At 42.5% G+C, this 20,257-nt stretch overlaps 1 protein-coding gene and 1 long non-coding RNA gene across 2 annotated transcripts in view; one reads left to right on the top strand and one right to left on the bottom strand.

Annotated features, from left to right (window-relative positions):
- Positions 1 to 864: 864 nt before the first annotated feature.
- Positions 865 to 18,968, bottom strand: LGALS3 (galectin 3). The gene is made up of 6 exons (XM_058740685.1): positions 18,861 to 18,968; positions 11,592 to 11,613; positions 9,464 to 9,898; positions 7,309 to 7,397; positions 4,148 to 4,313; positions 865 to 1,164 (listed from the first exon to the last, which is right to left on the bottom strand). The coding sequence occupies exons 2-6, from the start codon at positions 11,607 to 11,609 to the stop codon at positions 1,009 to 1,011; spliced, it is 864 nt and encodes a 287-aa protein (XP_058596668.1). The 5' UTR covers positions 11,610 to 11,613; positions 18,861 to 18,968; the 3' UTR covers positions 865 to 1,008.
- A 139-nt stretch (positions 18,969 to 19,107) lies between these two features.
- Positions 19,108 to 20,257, top strand: part of LOC131518095 (uncharacterized) — a 36,234-nt gene continuing 35,084 nt past the window's right edge. Inside the window, exon 1 of the long non-coding RNA XR_009264906.1 lies at positions 19,108 to 19,222. This is a non-coding gene — a long non-coding RNA (uncharacterized LOC131518095). The remainder of the gene's footprint in view (positions 19,223 to 20,257) is intronic.

Below are 20,257 nucleotides of genomic sequence, written 5' to 3'. Positions count from 1 at the left end.
CTGCCCAGTTGTGTGCTTTCTCATCCCGAGTTGTTAATTGTGAGATTCTCTGCCATAAACCTATTGTGTTCTCATCTCTGCTTCCTGAGGAACCTACCTTGTAATAATAAAATATCTAGGAGGTGGTAGTATAGAAACAATAGACCAAACAATATTTTGATCTTTTGAAGTGCTATGACTACATCCTAGTTTTGAAATTGTGTTAATCTTTGGGCTTGCTGATAATGAGGAAGGGCAGAAAGGCATGGATGAGAATGTTGGCAATGGGAACTATTAATTCTCAAGCTTATTACAGATCAATTAAGAGCTTTTTTCCTTTATAAATATAATATTTCCTAAAAACCAAGAGAACTTACAGCAAGGTTTCAAAACAGCTATATTTGAAAACAGCTAAGTATAGTTTAGAAAGAGAAAATAGGAATGAAAAGAAATACACCAGAATGCTAACAGTAAAAAAAAAAAAAAAACAAAAAAAAAAAACTTTTTCTTTGTTTTTTTCTTATTTTCTGAATATATATTTCCTTAAGTAAGAGAGTGGGAGAATGATTTCCTTGCAGTGTCTTCTGGTTTTTATGGAAACGCACAGAGGTTAAAATACTATTTTCTTATTTTAGCAAGCATAGGAAACTTTGGGAGACTCTAATGCAGTATTAATATTGCTACATATTCCTTTTCCACTGAGTCCATTATGCATTATCAAGAATAAATTGCCCCATGCCTAGCTGGCTCAGCCAGTGGAGCATGCGACTCTTGATCTCAGGGTTGTGAGTTTGAGTCCCATGTTGCGTGCAGAGATCACTTAAAAAAAAAAAATCTTTAAAAAAAAAAAAAAATTGCCCCAATTAAATGACCTATGAAGACAGGTAACTCTTAGAATGTTTATTAAATGAGTGATTTACAAGAAGGACATTGATGAATAAAGGAAAAATTTTTCAGCCAGTAAACATGAGATTTAAATGTCTAAGAGTTTATATTCAATTTCATTTTTTTAAAACTTCCCCTGTAAGATTATATCATTGTGTGTGAAGCACTGGTGAGATCTATGTCACCAGAAATTCCCAGTTTGCTGATTTCGTGGAGATTTTTCATCCGATGATTGTACTGCAACAAGTGAGCATCATTGACCGCAACCTTGAAGTGGTCAGATTCAACCAGCACTTGTATCTGAAATGGCACATACACAAAACTGTTAGAAATGTTCATTTATGTCAAAACCAGTCTGGCTTGAGCTCAGAATGTCCCATAGTTCATCTGTATGATCATCTGTGGAACTGACTGAAGTCCAAAGAAGTGACTTTGCAGTCAAAATAGACTCCAGAGGGGCGCCTGGGTGGCTCAGTCGGTTAAGCGGCCGACTTCGGCTCAGGTCATGATCTTGCGGTCCGTGAGTTCGAGCCCCGCATCAGGCTCTGTGCTGACAGCTCAGAGCCTGGAGCCTGTTTCAGATTCTGTGTCTCTCTCTCTCTCTGACCCTCCCCCGTTCATGCTCTGTCTCAAAAATAAATAAATGTTAAAAAAAATTTTTTTTTTCAAAATAGACTCCAGATATTTAAAGATTTAAGCAAAAGACAATGAAAAAAATGATAAAGGTGAAGCTATAAAGGAAAAGTTTAATAATGTGTCTACATAAAAACAAAGTTTTTGTATGGCCAACACCTAAAAATAAAAATATAAACACACCAAGTGTTGGTGAGGATGTGTAGAAAAAGGAACCCTTGTGCATGGGAATGTAAATTGGTGCAGCCACTGTGGAAAACACTATGGAGGTTCCTCAAAACATTAAAGACAAATACTATATGATCCAGTAATTTCACTACTGGGTATTTACCCAAAGAAAATGAAAAACACTAGTTTGAGAAGATAGATGCACCCCTATGTTTACTGCAGCATTATTTATAATAGCCAAGATATGGAAGCAACACAAGTGTGTATCCATAGATGAACAGATAAAGATGTGGTGTATATATATATATATATATATATATATATATATATATATATACAATAGAATATTACTCAGCCATTAAAAAGAATGAAATTTTGCTATTTGCCGCAATGCGGACAGACCTAGAGTGTATTATGCTAAATGCAATAAGTCAGACGGGCGCCTGGGTGGCTCAGGCGGTTAAGTGTCTGACTTCAGCTCAGGTCATGACCTCACGGTTTGGGAGTTCGAGCCCCGTGTCGGGCCCTGTGCTGGCAGCTTGGAGCCTGGAGACTGCTTTGGTTTCTGTCTCTGTCTCTCTCTGCCCCTCCCCTGCTCATGCTGCCTCTCTCTCTCTCAAAAATAAATAAACGTTGAAAATTAAAAAAAGAGACAAATACCATGATTTCATGTATTGCAATCTAAAAAACAAAGAAAGAAACAAATGAACAAAAAGCAGAAACAGACCCATAAATACAGAAAACAAACTGGTGGTTGCCAGAGGGGAGAGGGATACAGGGATGGGCAACATGGTTGAAGGGGAGTGGGAGGTACAGGCTTCCAGTTATGACATGAATAAGTCACTGGGATAAAAGGTGCAACATAGGGAATACAGTCAACGGTACTGTAATAGTGTTGTATGGTGACACATGGTAGCTGCATTTGTGAGCACAGCATGACACATAGAGATGTTGATCACTATGTTGTATACCTGAAATTAACTTAACACTGTATGTCAACTGTACTTCAATAAGTAAATAAACATACTAAAGTAGAACTCCTCTAGTAAAGTGGCAAATGTCGTGAAGATCAATAACAACCAGTTCTGGCAAGAGCAGTGGGAACACTTCCCAATAATTAGTAGCAAGCACATTTATCCTTACATCCTTTTGGAAGCAGCACTTTGGCAATATCTTACCTAAATTTTAAATATGTACACTCGTGGAATAAAATTATTCTTCTAGGAAGCAAAGATAAGGACAGTTACTACAGTATTTTAGTAAAACAAGCCTTCCAGGTTTTATTCACTTAGAATATTTACATACTCCAAATTATCAATAGGGTACTTGTTGAATTATCACATATCTCAACAGTTGAAATACTATTACGTAACCATGTTTTATTTGCTTGTTTTTGAAAGAAAGCGTGTGAGAGAGCATGAGCAGGGGAGGGGCAGAGGGAGAAGAAGAGAGAGAATCTTAAGCAGGCTCCACGCCCAGTGTGAGGTCATAACCTGAGCCAAAATCAAGAGGCAGACACTTAACCGACTGAGCTACCCAGGAGCCTCTTGTTTTGTTTTTTAAAGAAGGCTTCACATCCACAGCACAGAGCCCAACATAGGGCTTGAACTCACAACCCTGAGATTAAGACCTGAGCTGAGATCAAGAGTCAGACACTTAACTGACTGAGCCATCTAAGTGCCCCTAAGTAAAAATGTTCTACTATGAAAAGATGTCCACCAAATATAGAATATGGTCCTTATAAGACCCTGCCCTTGAGGAGTTTACAGTCTAGCTATTAGTAGACTCTCTACAAACCACTCTACTCTCAACGCAACACTGTGGTCCTAATATTTTGTTACAGCAGTGCTTAAAAATGAAAAGTATGTTGGGATGCCTGGTTGGCTTAGGCAGTAGAGCATGTGACTCTTGATCTCAGGGTCATGAGTTCAGGGGTAGAGATTACTTAATAAATAAAAGTTTTTTAAAATAAAGTAGATAAATAGTGTGTTGTAGGTCATAGAAAATACTAGAAAGATACTGACCAAGTTGCAACCTTTGTGAGGTTGGGGGAAAGGAGAAACGATGGAGAACTTTTTAATTTGAAAACCTATACATTTTTTCATAAAGCAAACATGCATTAATTTTAGAACTTAACAAAATTAGTTTTGATTGCTATGCCAACTATGCTGTATTAAAGAACTAAATCTCAGCCCAACTGTACCATCAAGACTTTCTGCCTTTTTTATTAAAGACGCTATTTTTCTCATTTCCAGAAAAGCTTAAACTCAAAGGTGTAGCAACAGGGACAATGGTGAAATGCGTGAATGGAGTTGGGGAGTGTGCGAGTCCTGCTGAGCCTGGTCCTGAGATGAGGAGCAGATGTCCTAGTTAGGTCTCCCGGGACAGTTGATAAAAAATTCAGTTCAAATGCATTGTGCTTTTAGAGTGATTCCCCATGAAAAATATACATTATCAATATATAATAGTAGCAATAACTTACTTTGAATGGTTTACCACTTTCAAATGGAAAAGTTGATTGTCTTTCTTCCTTTCCCCATAAATTCTCCAGCTTTGTATTGCAAACAATGACTCTCTTGTTGTCCTCATTGAAGCGTGGGTTAAAGTGGAAAGCAACATCATTCCCTCTCTTGAAATCTAAAGCAAGTCTGTTTAAACCAAAGACCAGAATTAGTAAAATGATTCAAGTTGTACTTATGTATCAAGTGAAGAACATAGGGTTTTTTTAATGTTTATTTATTTTTGAGACACGGGGGGGCGGGGGGGCATGAGAAGGGGAGAGGACAATGAGAATTCCAGGCTGTGCCGTCAACACAGAGCCTGACATAGGGCTCAAACCTATGAACCTTGAGATCATGACCTGAGCAGAAACCAAGAGTCAGACACTCAACCAACTGAGCCACCTAGGCGCCCCAAAGAACATACAATTTTCTAAAGAGCAAATCAGTTTATAAATTCAGGGATATTTTCTAAACAGGAAGTAAATAAACCAGAGTATGGCTTCAAATTGGAAAGTATACTAGGCCAAGTATTTGATGTACTCTTGTAGTATCTGAAAGTAAGTAAGGCAGTATGTGTTCCATTGTTTTACCTCATTGTCTTTGGTCACATCATTGCATTCAGCTATCATTGCCTCTACTATGAAAACTCTTCAAGGTTTCCTTATGTAAGTTTAGGGCCACTTTATGCTTTACATGGCAAATAATAATGCTTACCTCTTCCCTGCCCTGCCAAGCTACTTTTAATACCTATGAAAGGCAGGCCAGTCAAATAAATAAAAGCTATCGAATACCTGCCTTCCTTATAGTTAACCAAAAACCTAAGTCCTAAAATAACAAGAATGAGACAACATAATGTTCGGTATCCTGTTGCTAAGTTGTGAGGTCATGGCGATAAATGTGTTAAACATTCCATGATGTGAAGTGGAATTAATGGAAGTCCTGGCTTAACTTTTTGACCTTATTCCTTCTCCTTGGCTGTTAATGCAAACACAAGTCCTCGGACTGTTAGAGTATTAACTCTATCCCTCAGCTTCTCAAAGTGTGCTCTCTAGAGTACTAACATCAGAATCAGCTGGTGTTCTTGTTTTAAAGCAAGGTCTACACTCTAGACCTATTAACAATGATTCCTTGGGTTGTTTCATTTACCCAGTAACAGACATATACAGCCACAAATGTATCTTCCAATATTAAATTCACAGGGTGAGGGTCAAAATAGACGACAACAGAATTTGTATTTGACTACAAATTCCAATGGCTGTATTTTCTCTACAGTGAAAAGGAAGATCTTGCCATCTCTGCCACCTTAAGCATTCTTTTTTTCATGTAATTCCTCACACAGATTTTGCAGAAGCAAGCAACCATTTTTTTTCTGTTTACTATCCTCTTAATCATTTCAACCAAAATTAGTTTTAATCTGCCACAGGCTCTGTCTACATCTCTAGTGTTATTGGAGCTAAAGTTTCTGATGCAATAACCCTAAATAAGGCAAACATACCAGTGTGGTTCTGTGTGATAGCGGCTGAGGAAGGAGGGCAGATATTCACAAATCATGAGTGCCATACGCACAGGATCACATGTGCTGGGTTCTGTGTGGTATTTGGGGAAGAAAGATGGATAAGGACGTAGGCAGAGGATATATACGTTTTATAACTGGCTGTGAGACAAGCTTTATTGTTCAGGTAAGCACTGTGTTTAGAGAAGCTGTATAGGCTGGGTGGAAAGGGTAGTGGCTACCACACAGAACCAGGGAAAACTGGCTGGAGGTAGAGTAAATGAGCTATCTGAATGTAAATGATTAAGCTGGAGGCGGAGTCCAATTCCTGGTAACAGACAAGGTGGTTCCCATTAATGCACGAGGAGCAAGGTGACAGACAGAGGCTGCTTATGGATTCTTGTATACCTGTATACATAGCTCGAATTTGTACCTTTTGTGCACTGTTTACAAAACCCAGAAACACAGATTAATTTATGGCTGCAGGAGCTTTAATGGTACCACTAACCTCAGGGACAGGTATACTGGATGTCTTCAGGATATCCTTAACCTGCTCATATTACATGTAAATAACTAGTGGTGATAACCAGAGCCAGGCATTCCAGGGCAGCCATAAATCAGCATGGATTTTCCTAAATTAGCTCAAAGTCTTACTCCATCCTAGCTCACCTCCATCAAACCAGTTCCAATGGCAAAGGCTGACTTATTTTGATGAAGTCTTTAACTTCTTTCCAAATCTTTAAGTAAATAGTGTCTACTCAGAAGACTAGTGTTCCCCCATCCAGCCACTTAACATCTGTAGACCAGGCTGACACCATGGGAATCTGGGACTCTCCTGATGTGCCCAGTAGGAAGGCGGAAATGGCAGTGAAGCTCACCAGATCTTAGACTGCACTGTGCCATGCATGACTGCAGGGTGATCTGTACAAGTATGAGGAGAGAGTGGTATGATACGCAAGCTCTCACTAACTCAAAATCACATCCAGTGTGATCTTTGTGGTTTTGACCCTAATTTTTCATTTTTATTTATTTATTGTTTTAATGTTTATTTTTGAGAGAGAGACAGAGAGAGAAAGCGTGAGCAGGGGAGAGGCAGAGGGAGACAGAATCTGAAGCAGACTCCAGGTCTGAGCTGTCAGCACACAGCCCAACGCGGAGCTCGAATTCAAACCGCGAGATCATGACCTGAGCCAAAGTTGGATACCCAACTGACCAAGCCACCCAGGTGCTCCTCACCCCAATTTTTGATGGGCATCTAGACATGAAATGCATGCTTGGTTTTTTAGACAATACATGGCTCAGAGTGGAGGGATGGCCAAGCATTACATTACTGAGGCTCTACTTCCCTTAAATTCTAAGGCTCTCATTGTGAGGGAAAAGCTAGTTTTTTTCTGAATGGGTTTTCTGCTCTTTCTCTTTGTGCTCACAAAGGAGAACTGTTTCCTTGTGGTTCTGGGAGAAAAACAAGATTGAGCGAGGGACACTTTGTCCCTTGGTGGGAACATACACTGACTTATGGGATAATCCCAATTCTACGGGATAGAATTCTAAATGTGTAGCTTTAGAATTTTCATTAAAATCCAAAATAGATCATTCTTTATTCAAGAGGCAATTGACAAATATGTTTGAGTTGCTAATTTTGCTCTTTACCTGTTTGCATTGGGCTTTACGGTGCCCAGAATTGTTATCAGCATGCGAGGCATGACTCCTCCAGGCAAAGGCAGGTCATAAGGCACAGTCTGGGGATAAAAAAAACATGTATGTGTTAATAAAGAGTCATATTTTCTTGGGGAAAGAAAGAAAAGTGTGTTGCTGAATGTGAATAACATATAATCCTAATTTAAGCCATTTTTCCAGACTCTCAAGCCACCCTGCACAGGGCCTGAAGAGATAAGGCTTCCTCCATGCACAAGCAATAATCAAGAATAAAACCATCAGTTAATTGGTACCAAAGACAGAACATATTCCCTTTTGGAGCACTGTATTTCTCAGTAATTACTAAGACATCCCAATCTATAATTCATTCACTTGGACTATTTTTTGGAAAGGCTTAAGCTAGACCTTGCAATCAACACTAACATTTTTTGCTAGCTACTCTTCTTTTTTTATTATTTTTATTGAGATATAATTGTATCAATTTTAGATACACAACTTTGTGCCACTCTTAAGACCTTTGTCACATAATGTACTTCACCATGGTTATTTTGCTCCCTGAGGGCAGACATTGTGTCACATTTGGGGACTTGTGAGTTCTCCTAAATTCTACTTACATGACGTCAACAGGGTGCTTTGAATGTGGCAGATACTTAGCAGATACTTACTGATTTAAGACGTTAACAACAGAGGAAAGTGGGTGTAGGGTATACAGGAACTCTTTGTACTACCTTTGCAATTTTTTTGTAAATCTAGAACTTTAAAATTTTAAAGTTTAGTTTTTTTTAAAGGCAGATAATTTATGTATTAAATGAACACTTTTTTATTTAATACATTCCCTAGTTCTTCCACAAAAATTTATTGACCATCTATGTTTAAGGTGCTGTAAATATTCCAAAAACTCTCTTGGCTCTTCTCTTTTCCCTTCATAATTTCTTCCTCCTGGGTTCAACCACCACCCAAGTCTTTTCTCTCCAGGCCTTATACTTCTTCCTGAATTTGCTACAATGCCTCATATCCAACAGGTGTGAGCTGGAATTGTCTCTTCTTCCCCATCCCCCATCAGGTCTCATTCCCGACTTCCTGTTTGGGGTTGTCCCTTGGCCGGTGCTGTAGTTGTCCATTATCAAAAACCCAGTCATCTCTGACTCCTAAGACCTAACCACTAGCTCCTGGGCTTCTTTTGTAACCTCTCTCACATCTGCCTCTTCCTTCCCACAGCCTCCACGTCCCCCTCTGTCTACAAATGACTGTGGTCAAGGCCCTGCTCAATGCCTCCCACACTCCCAACACCTTCTCTGCACTCTCCTCTAAGCTGACCTAAAAGCAGGTCAGACGCTACCTGTGCCAGCAACCACATAGTCCTGGAAGGGTCTGATCCCATGCTACTACTAAACACTTGCCTCACATCTGTATGTTATCCCCCAACTAGTCTATACATCTGGAAGGGAAGGATCTGTGTCTGAGATGTGTCTGGAGCCCCACAGTTAGATTTTACATTTAGTATTCATTTACTAAAGTGGGTTTTAACATAAAGGGAAATTCAATCCTTAGATCACAAAATTACCTTTAGAAGGTTTTTCAAAACCACATTACCTTGGTTTCCCTACACATTCCCTCTATGACCCTGGGCAAGTTGTATGACTCTCTATTGTCCCATTTCCTCGAGTGTAAAGTAGGGATAATAACATATCTTCTAGGGTGGTTATGGGGCTAAATGAAATCATTCACATAGAAACACACTGCTGGTGCATGTTATGTACTCAGTGTATATTAATAATAGTAACCAAAATGTTCCCCCATTACTATGATCTTGACTTCATTTATATTAAAGCTGCTTTACAAATGTCTTCAAAAGATACACTGACTTCTCTTTATACTAACAGTATGCATACTAAACGCAATACAAATAACTATTTTTTTTCTATTGGACTGATACACATCATGGCTGGTCCTCGAAAAGTGGCTCTAACCAGTGAATTTGAAGCTTCAGGTCTCTCTGAAGCCCTTTGCATGTCAGTGTGCAGAGCCAGCTCCCAGCCACAGCACAGCAAAGTAATGGCACCAACACTCCAGACAATTGTTGTGTTCTTTCTTCATTAGCTTTGTCCTGATCACAATCAAGTATATGAAACAACTAACTCCATCTTACCAGTGGTCCAGCAGGGACGCCAAAGGGGCCAGCAGCAGGGTAGGCTCCAGGAGCACTTGGCTGTCCAGGAGGAGGGTAGACCCCAGGCCCACTTGGTTGCCCAGGGTGGGCTCCTGGTGCAGTTGGTGCAGGATAAGCAGGTGCTGTGGGGCCAGGGTAGGCTCCTGGAGGCACCTGTCCAGGGTAGGCTCCTGGAGGCGCCTGTCCAGGGTAGGCTCCTGGAGGCGCCTGTCCAGGGTAGGCTCCTGGAGGTGCCTGTCCAGGGTACGTGCCTGGAGGTGCCTGTCCAGGGTACGTGCCTGGAGGTGCCTGCCCAGGGTAGGCACCAGGATAGGCGGCCCCTGGGTAGCCCCCTGCCCCAGCAGGTTGGTTTCCCCATGCGGCAGGCCATCCTTGAGGGTTTGGGTTTCCAGATCCAGACAAAGCATCATTAAGCTGGAAAGAAAGACGTAAACAATTACAGCAGGAAAAACATTCACAAAAACAGAATTTTCAGGAAACAGGAATATGTGATCTAAGAAGTAGAGGGTATATGGTGAAGGTATGAAATTCATATCAACCAAACTTTTTCCACCTATTAAATAGTCTGCAGTTCCTAAGACTAAAATGAGACTTTGAGATTACATATGCTTCATCACTTTATTCTTTTTTTTTTTTTTTTTTTAGTAAGAATGTATCAGCACTGGTTCATTATTTCTAACAAGTGTACCATACTAATGTAAGACATTAACAATAGAGAAAAGTGAGCGTAGGGTATACTGGAACTCTTTGTACTATCATTGCAATTTTTCTGTAAATCTAGGACTATTTAAAAATTTTAAAGTTTAGGTTTTTTTTAAAAGGCCCGATCATGCCATTAAGTAAGTGGGATTCCAGGTTGATTAGTGTCTGGGGAGGAGGGGAGCCATACAGAAAATGCAAAGTAAAACAATTTACAGTTCTCAACATGAATCGTCTTGCCATAAAGAATGCATTTTATTGATTGATTGTTATTCTAATAATGATTGCTATACTTTCTTGGCCATAGTGGGTCAATATATTAACTACGTGGTAAAGTTAGCACATCTATCCAATGGCACAGACTTTTCCTTGGAGAGAACCAGGATAGCTTAATAAGAGTCTCCATCCCATTTCACAAGACCATTCCAGAAGAGGACTTTGGAAAGGGGTAGTTACATTCTTAGCAGCTCTCAAAGGGCTCCTAGTCCCATTTCTAATTTCTAGCAGAACCACAATCCTGGCCCAGGCAGGCACAATAGGTGCATGGGCATGCACAGTGATGTCTGATACAGGTCTGTACTTGCCTTATCTGCATTTTGATGATCATGGCTTATCAAAATCAAACAACTACATGGTTCAGATGAAAAGATGCCCTATAGCAGGTGGTCAGGGTGGTGGGCCTGAGTTCCCATAGTTCAGTGAATTCCATGTTTGATAGCAAAGAGTCAGCCCTGCCATATTCCCAATGTGCTGGTCAAATCCATCCCTCTTCCTTCCCTTGCCCTGATCTCAGGGAAATTGACCCCTGCAGATGGTGTTTGCCAGGCTTCCAGAGTCTGGCTAAGGGGCAGTACTGGCAAGAGATTAAGGAGTGGGAAGAAGTGAGAAGCCAGGGTATCTCTCCTTTCCTCTCTGCCTCATGGGACGTCTGCGCAGCTGCTACATTTCCTGTATCACTTTATTCTTGCCTCCATCATTTCAGAGCATGGAGGGCTGCCATTCATAATTTGCCAAAGTCAGGAGCTAGCCTTCCTCTATGTAAAAGCACATACTCTCTAACTGATGTGAGAAAAACAATCACAGAAATTAGGATGCTCAGACTGCACCACACTTCCCATTGCTCATATTATTTCTCAGCTCCTGAGCATGAAATCCACTTGCTTCTGCCCCAGGCTTTTCAGTAAAGGAGTTACTATTAGTGAGTCTCAGGCCTCTATCTGCCTCCCTTTCTTCTTGAATCTGCTTCTGGAAAAACAAGACTTCAGCTAATAAGCCCTCATTGGGCAGTTAAAGCCAGAAGGCAAATGGTGAGAAAATTAGAAGGGAATGTCTGGTGGTAAAGAAAAAAAAAAAAAAGTCCTCAACCTACATGGAATATATATTAAGAAAATAAACATAAAACACTTACTGAAAAACTGTCTGCCATTTTCCTGAAAGGAGGAAAAAAAAGATAGGTTATCATTTGATCCTAGATTTGACCAGTTTCCATATCAACACAACATCACAAATAGTTCATTGGGCAGTTCTAGACAATCTACAGGCAGGCATTTTATTCCCCAGCCAGTTTATTCCCTAGATATGCCTAAATCAGTGGTGTTGGAACTACCAAAACAGCTCATCAAAGGGCAGGGATGCACTGCAGCTAGATTACCAAGCCCTATTTAATTCATAACTTTAAACTCTAATCATACTAGCCTGTGTTCTGAATCCTGGGGCCTACAAGACAGGAGAGAGAAGAACAAGGAAGAAAATGTTCTGCCCCTTTCTTTGGTAAAAACACAAACAGTCCTGGTTCATCAGTGATCCTCCACACCTTCCTTCCTGGGCGCTTTTTCCACCACCTCTTACAAAGGGTTCAGCCTCCTACAAAGGGTAATCACCCACCTCCCTTCCCGGTCCCAAGATCAGCCTCCATGCCATCTTCAGGGTTTTAGGAGGAAAGCAGAGTTGACTGATTTCTACTGAGATTTGAAAACCAGTGCCCCTATGTGTAGCTACTGCCAATCATTTATTCCTCCAATGGCACATATTTATGCCTGCTCTGGGTCAGGCACTGTGTGGGCTCTTGTCTGGGTTTGAAGATGGATAGGCCAAGATCTGTATGGTCAAAGGGCTCACAGGCCAGCAGGGATCACAAGGGATCAATACTGTGAGCCAGACTGTGTGATGGGGCATCTCAAGTAGAACTATTACTTCTAAGAGGGGAAGAGGTGGTATTGTTTGAGCTAAGCCTTAAAGGAGAGGTGAGATCAGATGTGGAGCAATGAAAATGAAAGGCAGGCACAAGATGCCTCTTTTCTTCCCCCTTTCTTCCTTTTTTTATTTCAAGATATTTTTTATTCCAAATGAAACTCCAGCAGTATAACAAACAAGGGTGTGGAAAAAAAAAAAAAAAAAAAAGGAGAGGAGATGAGAGCAGAGTCAGACAATGTGGAGGAAAATATTTTTGGGTAGGATACCAAACAGAGTTGGCTTTGCCCAAAGCTGACTCCAGGGGAGGCCTTGACTTATCACTCCTGCTTTCTCCTGCTCCTCTCCCTGAGCCATGGCTCTAACCATAGAAGATATTTCACACCTGTCCCTGCTGCAGGTGCTCTGGCAGTGAGGGGAGGAGGACAACCTGGGACTCCTGAGGCCTGGGTGAGTTTTCTCAGATCAGGATCATCTGCCAAAGTGACCTGGCCCTTAAACAATCAGACTCTCTTTTTCCTTGAGTCGCTCACTTGTGAGATTTACTAAATTATTTTAAGAAATGACATTACCCCAAGAGATCCTAATTGATATGTCCTAAAATTGTAAAATATTACACTTTTTGGTTAAAAAAAAAAAAAAAGGCAGAGCCCCTCCTAGGACTTAATGTCCTTCATTTATACATACCAGATACCTTATCAAACTCTGCTGTTACTTATACCCAGTTAAATGTTACCTCCTACTAATTTTTTCTGCACATCTCCTTTTTAATCTCAGCATTCTCAAACATATTTGGAAGCAGTTTAAGCATATCACCGTGTCCATCTTCTAAAGTGGAAAACTGCTGGCAGTTTGGCTAGGAAGTCACAGTGACGCTCCCAGGGCTTATATTCATGTGTTTCTTGTAGCATTTGATCTTTTATTTTTTTTTTAACGTTTATTTATTTTTGAGACAGAGAGAGACAGAGCATGAACGGGGGAGGGGCAGAGAGAGGGAGACACAGAATCGGAAACAGGCTCCAGGCTCTGAGCCGTCAGCCCAGAGCCCCACGTGGGGCTCGAACTCACAGACCTTGAGATTGTGACCTGAGCTGAAGTCGGACGCTTAACCGACTGAGCCACCCAGGTGCCCCGCATTTGATCTTTTAAAGCAGAAGTCAGGTGCTCCTCTGCTGGTGTTCCTTCCTTAAAAGGCTACCACTGCTTAGAAAAGTGTGCTGCCACCGCAAGAGGAACTTGAGAGAAGAGTTGTTACAGAAAAGGGGGAAAAAAGGATGTCTCTTATTTTTAATTTTTTTTAATTTATTTTTATTTTTTAATGTTTTTTGAGAGAGAGAGAGAGAGAGAGAGAGAGAGAGAGAGAGAAGGGGAGGGGCACAGAGAGGGAGACACAGAATCCAAAACAGGCTCCAGGCTCTGAGCTACAGCACAGAGGGCTCGAACTCACAGACCGTGAGATCATGACCTGAGCTGAAGTCGGACGTTTACTGACCGAGTCACCCAGATGCCCCTAAAGATTTTATTTTTAGGACTCTCTACACCCAAAGTGGGGCTCAAACTCACAATTCTGAGATCAAGGGCTGCATGCTCTACTGACTGAGCCAGCCAGGCGCCCTAGAAGGGATATTTCTTAAGAAAGCAAAGACTCTCGTTTTGGACAGCAGTAGGAAATAATCTTGAACTTCAAGGTGGGCAGAGAGTTCAGTTCCTTTGATCACACAAACTTTTCTGCCATTCCTAGGCAACATGCCAAAGACCCAGATTTATAACTTTATACATATTGTTGACTTCTCTTAAATATCCCCATTCGGTAAAGGCTTTTTCACAGCCTCAGCACCACTAACGTTTCAGGTCAGATACACCGTCAGAGTCAGAGCTGCCCTGAACATTACAGGATGTAGAACAGCATTCTTGGCTTCAATATACAAGATGTCAGCAGCACAATACCCCCCCTCCCCATTGTGACAACCAGAAATGTCTTCAGACATTACCAAATATCCTGGGGGCAAGGGAGGGAGGGCAAAATTGTGCCTGGTTGAGTAAACACTTTAAGCTGATTAGTGTGTATATCCCTCCAGAAATGTAGATATACAGATCAATAAAAGCCAAAAAGTTATTTTCAATAGTTAAAACCAGCTAAATCTGGGGGTGCCTGGGTGGTTCAGTCAGCTAAGCGTCTGATTCTTGATCTCGGCTCAGGTCATGATCTCCTGGTTTGTGGGACGGAGCCCACGTCTGGCTCTGTGCTGACAGTCAACCTGGGGCCTGCTTAGGATTCTCTCTCTCCCTCTCTCTCTGACCCTCTCCTGCTCGCACTTGCTCTCTCTCTAAAAATAAATAAATAAACTTAAAAAAAAAAAACCTAGCTAAATCTGTACCATTGGCCTTATAAAGTATCTTATTAATATAACACCTATCAAACTAAGATGTGTTTAAAGGCTGATTAAAACCAGAAACTAAAGACAGCATTTCCAAAAAAAAAGACAGCATTTCCAAAATTTAACATTTCTTCCTAAAGTCTCTGCTGGAGCATATTCAGCTTATTTCCAGCTCCAACCAAAACAATTTGAGAAACAAAGCAGATTTCAATTTCTTTCCACTGCGTTTCACATAAAGCCTTGGGTGACAGTTTGGATTGTGTTGTGACACATTAGACAAGCCCATTAGAATAATGAAATCCTGCATTAGTGTGGTACTTTTTGGTTTATGAAGCACTTTCCTATACCTTTCCTATTTTCATTCTGATAATAATCTTACAAGATTTTCAGGGGAAGGTTAATATTCCCACTCTAGAGGTGAGGAAACAGAGGCTTAGAGAGCTAATATGGTGGCCTAAAGTCATTCCGTCCTTGGCAGGCCAACAACCAAGGGTCCAAGGACCCTCACTCTTAATTCAAACTCATTTTATACTAATGTAAAATCTTCACTCTTTGAAATGTTAAAATATAGTCCTTAAAAAGTATTTATTACTTCACTTAGAAATTAATTCTCTGGCTTATCCACTCAGAACTACATAACATGTTGAAATTATAAACAAATTTAAAACGATCATGTTTTTGTCAGAAGAAGCTGGGTGACTCATTCAGTGAGCTCCAACACTCACTGTATCCAATACTGAATACAACGATGCCATTTTGCACAGTCATTTTACTAATTATAACCATATTTAAACCAATAAAGTGTACTTTTTCCAAAAACTGGGTATGCACTGTTTTGCTATTTTAATTCTTTTTTTTTTTTTTTTTTTTTTTTATTTATTTTTGGGACAGAGAGAGACAGAGCATGAACGGGGGAGGGGCAGAGAGAGAGGGAGACACAGAATCGGAAACAGGCTCCAGGCTCCGAGCCATCAGCCCAGAGCCTGACGCGGGGCTCGAACTCACGGACCGCGAGATCGTGACCTGGCTGAAGTCGGACGCTTAACCGACTGTGCCACCCAGGCGCCCCTTGCTATTTTAATTCTTAACCATCAGATCTCTTTTTTGAAAAAGTTTATAACCAATGCTTTTTTGAAATCTAGCAACCATAGAACTTAAAAAAAAAAAAAAACTATTTGGATAAAAGTTCTTACTTGCCTGGAAAAATTCTTTCTTTCTTTCTTTTTAGATGGATTGTTTATATAAAGAGATAATCAAATAAAAAAAAAAAAAAAACTTCTCACCCTACAGATGCTATAGATATATGAACTCTATCCTGCCATTCCCAGAATCAGAGAATTTAGAAGCTCCAGAAAAGAAACTATATCAAAGACAAAACAAAACACTGAGGAAATACTACCTGGGTCTTCATATTTGGAAAAACCTACAGGAGGTAGTTCAGTGTTGCTTTGGAATAAGGAATTTAAACATGAGTCATAATGCAGACCATTTTAATTGGCTGTTAATTGTACTTTACCCTCTAATAAAGAGTGGCTATCTACTGTACTATGCTATTCTAGGCCCACCTAGCAATTAGTCCAGTAGTCAGGGTTCCTGGGAGCACTTCTGAAATTTCTGCTCACAAAGGGCCTTGACCTTTATACGAGCTGAAAGAGAAGTGGATCATGAATGTATTTCCTCAGAACCCCAAGGCACTGCCCACACTCCTCTCCAAAGAATACAGGAGGCAGTTGCCGAAACATGGAGCAGGGCTTGAGGAAAATCCACTTTCCAAGGCCAAATTTGGTGATGCTGAGTTGGAATAAAGGAAACTGGTCCTTTACTAGGATTTCCTTCTTATCATAGTTCCTCAGCATCAAGGAAGCTAAAGTTACCTTGCGCCTCTCAGTTACTGATTTTTCCCCCTATGGAAAAGCTGAACATCAATCAAGAAAGAACACATGATACTTAGCAGCAAATTGGAAGTTTATAGCAAGCACTGTTCTGGCAGGCTTACCACTCAGAATTTAATGAGAAGAACCAGTTCAGGAACTAGATACCAAATGTTAACTCAGCTGTCCTCAGGAGGAGCCTGTTTCCCAAACTATCACAGGAAAGAGAGGCTATGGTTTAGATAAGTTACCATGAGTCTCGGATACATTAACTTTATAAGCCAATCTTATTTAAGGTCAACATGAGATGCTCAAGTTATAACATATGAATATAAGTCTCTGTTGCAGTTAAGATTTAGAGTCTAGGGGCACCTGGCTGGCTCAGCCGGTTAAGCATCTGACTTCAGCTCAGGTCATTATCTCATAGTTCCTGAGTTCAAGCCCCACATCAGGCTCTGACCTGACAGCACAGAGCCTGCTTGAGATTCCCTACCTCTCTCTCTGCCCCCTCCCTGACTCATGCCTCCCCCCACCCCATCTCTAAATAAATAAGTAAATAAACAAACAAACTTAAAAAAAAAAAAAAAGATTTAAAGTCTGGCTGATGAGATGCTAGGCAAATAGGTACCTAAGTTATAGGAGAGACCAATACTGGTCTTTTGACGTCACTAGCAATAAGTAAAAAGTCTTTATATTAAAGCACCTCTTGGGGCTCAGGTCATGATCTCATGGTTCCAGATTTCATGGTTCATGAGTTAGAGCCCCATGTTGGGCTTTGTGCCAACAGCTCAGAGCCTGAAGCCTGCTTCGGATTCGGTGTCTCCCTCTCTCTGTCCTTCCCCTACTTGCTCTCTCTCTCTCTCTCAAAAGTAAAACATTAAAAACATAAATAAGTAAAGCACTTATGTATTATTTGTAGCATAGTGAAATATTGATTAAAGACCTCTGAACAGAGTGAGACTTGCCTATTCCATTGAAAAAAAGCTAGCTTTGGGGGTCAATCTATCAGGCAGTGTGCCCCCTCTTCTGCTACTTAAGTAACGTGGTGAGGCATTCGTCTAACACTTTTAAGCTGAAAACATTCAAAAACCATCATCAAACTTTTCCCCAGAACATGCTGATTCTAAGTGTAACCCCCAAACATTATGAATTTAGGAAGCAGTTCCAATCTTCTAAAGAACACAGATGAACTTTTTCCATTCCTTTCCCAGAATCCGAGAAACAGATTGGGTCACTGCGGTTCACCTGTCCTTACTGTCCAGAGACCCAACTCCCAGGAGTCACTTTACAAACATTCCACAGTATCTGGACTAGCAATCACTAACTTGAAGGGGGGGTCTCACCTTACGTGTGCCCTATGTGACTCTCTGGCATTAAGGTCCTACTCCTCAGAATGGACACATTTTAGTGTTTTTATGTAAGGAACTGATAATTCAGAATACATCTTCATACATGTCTTAAGAGCTGCCCCCAGCTGGAGCTCTGCACTTTTGGGCTACCATTCTGCCACACCCTACACGTCCTCAGCACAGATCCGGGATGTTAATGCCCAAGTTAGCCAATCTGGGCAGGGATGAGTCACCGATTTGCAAAAGCTTAGGATGTGCGGTCTTCGCCAAGCCGGGCACATGCCCACTCAGGCCCCGGGGCATCACCATTTTCTGAGGGATCAGCACCCCGAGAGCCGCTGCAGCCCCTGCCGCCGCCAGGCCTGCTGGAAGAGCCCCAGCGCCCCACAGCCAGATGCAGCGGCCGCGCAGCCCAGTCCCGGGGCGCAGGAGCCGCCTCCAGAGTCCCTGGGCAGGCTCCCCACCTCCTGCGAAGGGGGACCGGCTTCCTAACCCCGAACTGGAACCCGGGCGCGCGGCGGGAAGGCGGGACGCCGTGGTCGAGCCTCCCAGTCTCTGCGGAGGGTGACCTGCGCCCCAGCGGATGGTCAGCGGACACACCCAGGGCCCGCCCAGCAAAGTGTGTGAGTGTGTGTAAAGCGCCGCTAACTTTCCCGGAGTCGCACACCGCTCCTTCCAGGGCTCGCAGGTTACGGCCCGTGCCCAGGACGAGCGGCTCCCCCAGCTCCGCCCGCGGCCCTCCGCCTCTCCGCGCCCAGCCGCGGCCCCCGGCCCCCGGCCCCTGACCCCCGGCCCCCGACCCCCGCACGGGCGCTCTCGCCCCTGCCCCGTCGGGGCCGTCAGCAGGCTCCGTCCCCGTCCCCCGTCCCCAGGCGCCCCCGCCACTCACCCCACAGCCCAGCGCTCCCTAGTTAGCTTGCTGCGGGGGGCAACTTCAAGCGAGCTGGTACGATCCCTGGCGGGGCGGTGGCTCCGCGCCTCAAATAGTCCCGGCCGGCCCGCCTCTCCCGGGGCGGGACCTCCACCCACACACACCCGGGCCTCTCCCTGCCGTGGGGCCGGGCGCTGCCCCACCGCACACCCGGCGCCGCAGTGGCTCCTGACCTGGAGAGACCCCCAGCCCCGCAGCCTCCAGTCGGTCTCCTGCGCCCGCCCCCCTCGAGACCTGGAATTGTGGCCACGTTCACCGCCCTCTCTCCAGATTCACCTGGTCACTCCTCAGACCAAGACAGAGTCTGCGAAGCTTTCAGAGTATGCTTATTTAACGCTTTGCTTGCTGGCTTGTTTTAACCATGTTTGCTTATTTGCTGCCTGAATTGCGGACACTCTCCTCCTCTCTGCATTTATTTTCCCTAAACCCTCTCTCAGTATCAAAGCCTTTCCTAGAAGTGCACGGTGACTCGTGTCACTGGGAGGGCGCTGGCAAGTTTTCTGAGGTGCTGGGTGAGATAGGTGGGAGGGAGGGAGGGCCGCGGGCGGAGGTCCCGGTTCTTGGCCCTGCATTCATTCACTTTCTGAACTGTGAGGTGGGTACCCACCTCGCTCTGACGGCCCTAAATTACTTTGGCTTGTTTGCTCCCCACATCTTACCCAGTGTTTGGTGTGTAGTAAGTTCTCCCTAAATATTTTTTTCATGAATGAATGAAATAATGAATACCTTCCTAGAAAGTCTTTGTTTCCCCAAAGGTTGGGCAGGATCCTGATGAAGGAGGAACGTTTTATTTTATTTTTTTAATATTTACTCATTTTTGAGAGAGAGAGAGAGAGACAGAAGAAGAATTAGTTGGGGAGGGGCAGAGAGAGGGGGAGACAGAGAATCCCAAGCAGGCTCCAGGCTCTGAGCTGTCAGCGCAGAGCCTGAAGTGGGGCTTGAGTCCATGAATCTTGACATCATGACCTGTGTCAAAGTCAGCGGCTTAACCGACTGTTACACCCAGGCGCCCCTGAAGGAGGAACAGTTTAAACACAAAAGTCTTTGGTAGAGGCAGGAATAGGATAAAGCTACCACTCTAAGAAAACTTCTTACAACAAATAGTGATTCTTGCAAGAGAAAAGGTATTTATTTGGTATCATTTCGCTGAATAATAGCTGAGTGAAATGGTTAAGGATGCCTAAGATGAATTTTTTAAAGTTCTGATATCTACTCAACAAAAATCAACTCAAAATGGATTAAAGACTTAATTGTAAGACCTCAAAACAAAATTCCTAGAAGGAAACAAGGGAAAAGCTCCTTGACATTGGTTATGGCAATATTTTTTTGGATAAGACTCCAAAGTACAAGCAACA

Source organism: Neofelis nebulosa, chromosome 7 (genome assembly GCF_028018385.1).
Source record: "Neofelis nebulosa isolate mNeoNeb1 chromosome 7, mNeoNeb1.pri, whole genome shotgun sequence".
Taxonomy (NCBI): domain Eukaryota; kingdom Metazoa; phylum Chordata; class Mammalia; order Carnivora; family Felidae; genus Neofelis; species Neofelis nebulosa.
The sequence above is the reverse complement of the archived record's forward strand: the minus strand, read 5'-3'. Positions and strand labels throughout refer to the sequence as shown.

Bases quoted from the DNA above. Each gene is read 5' to 3' on its own strand.
- LGALS3 (XM_058740685.1), bottom strand. The intron at 7,398-9,463 runs GTAAGATGGAGT...TTTTATCCCCAG, and splicing joins GCGTCCCTGCTGGACCACTG to ACTGTGCCTTATGACCTGCC. The intron at 4,314-7,308 runs GTAAAGAGCAAA...TGGTTTAAACAG, and splicing joins GTAAAGCCCAATGCAAACAG to ACTTGCTTTAGATTTCAAGA.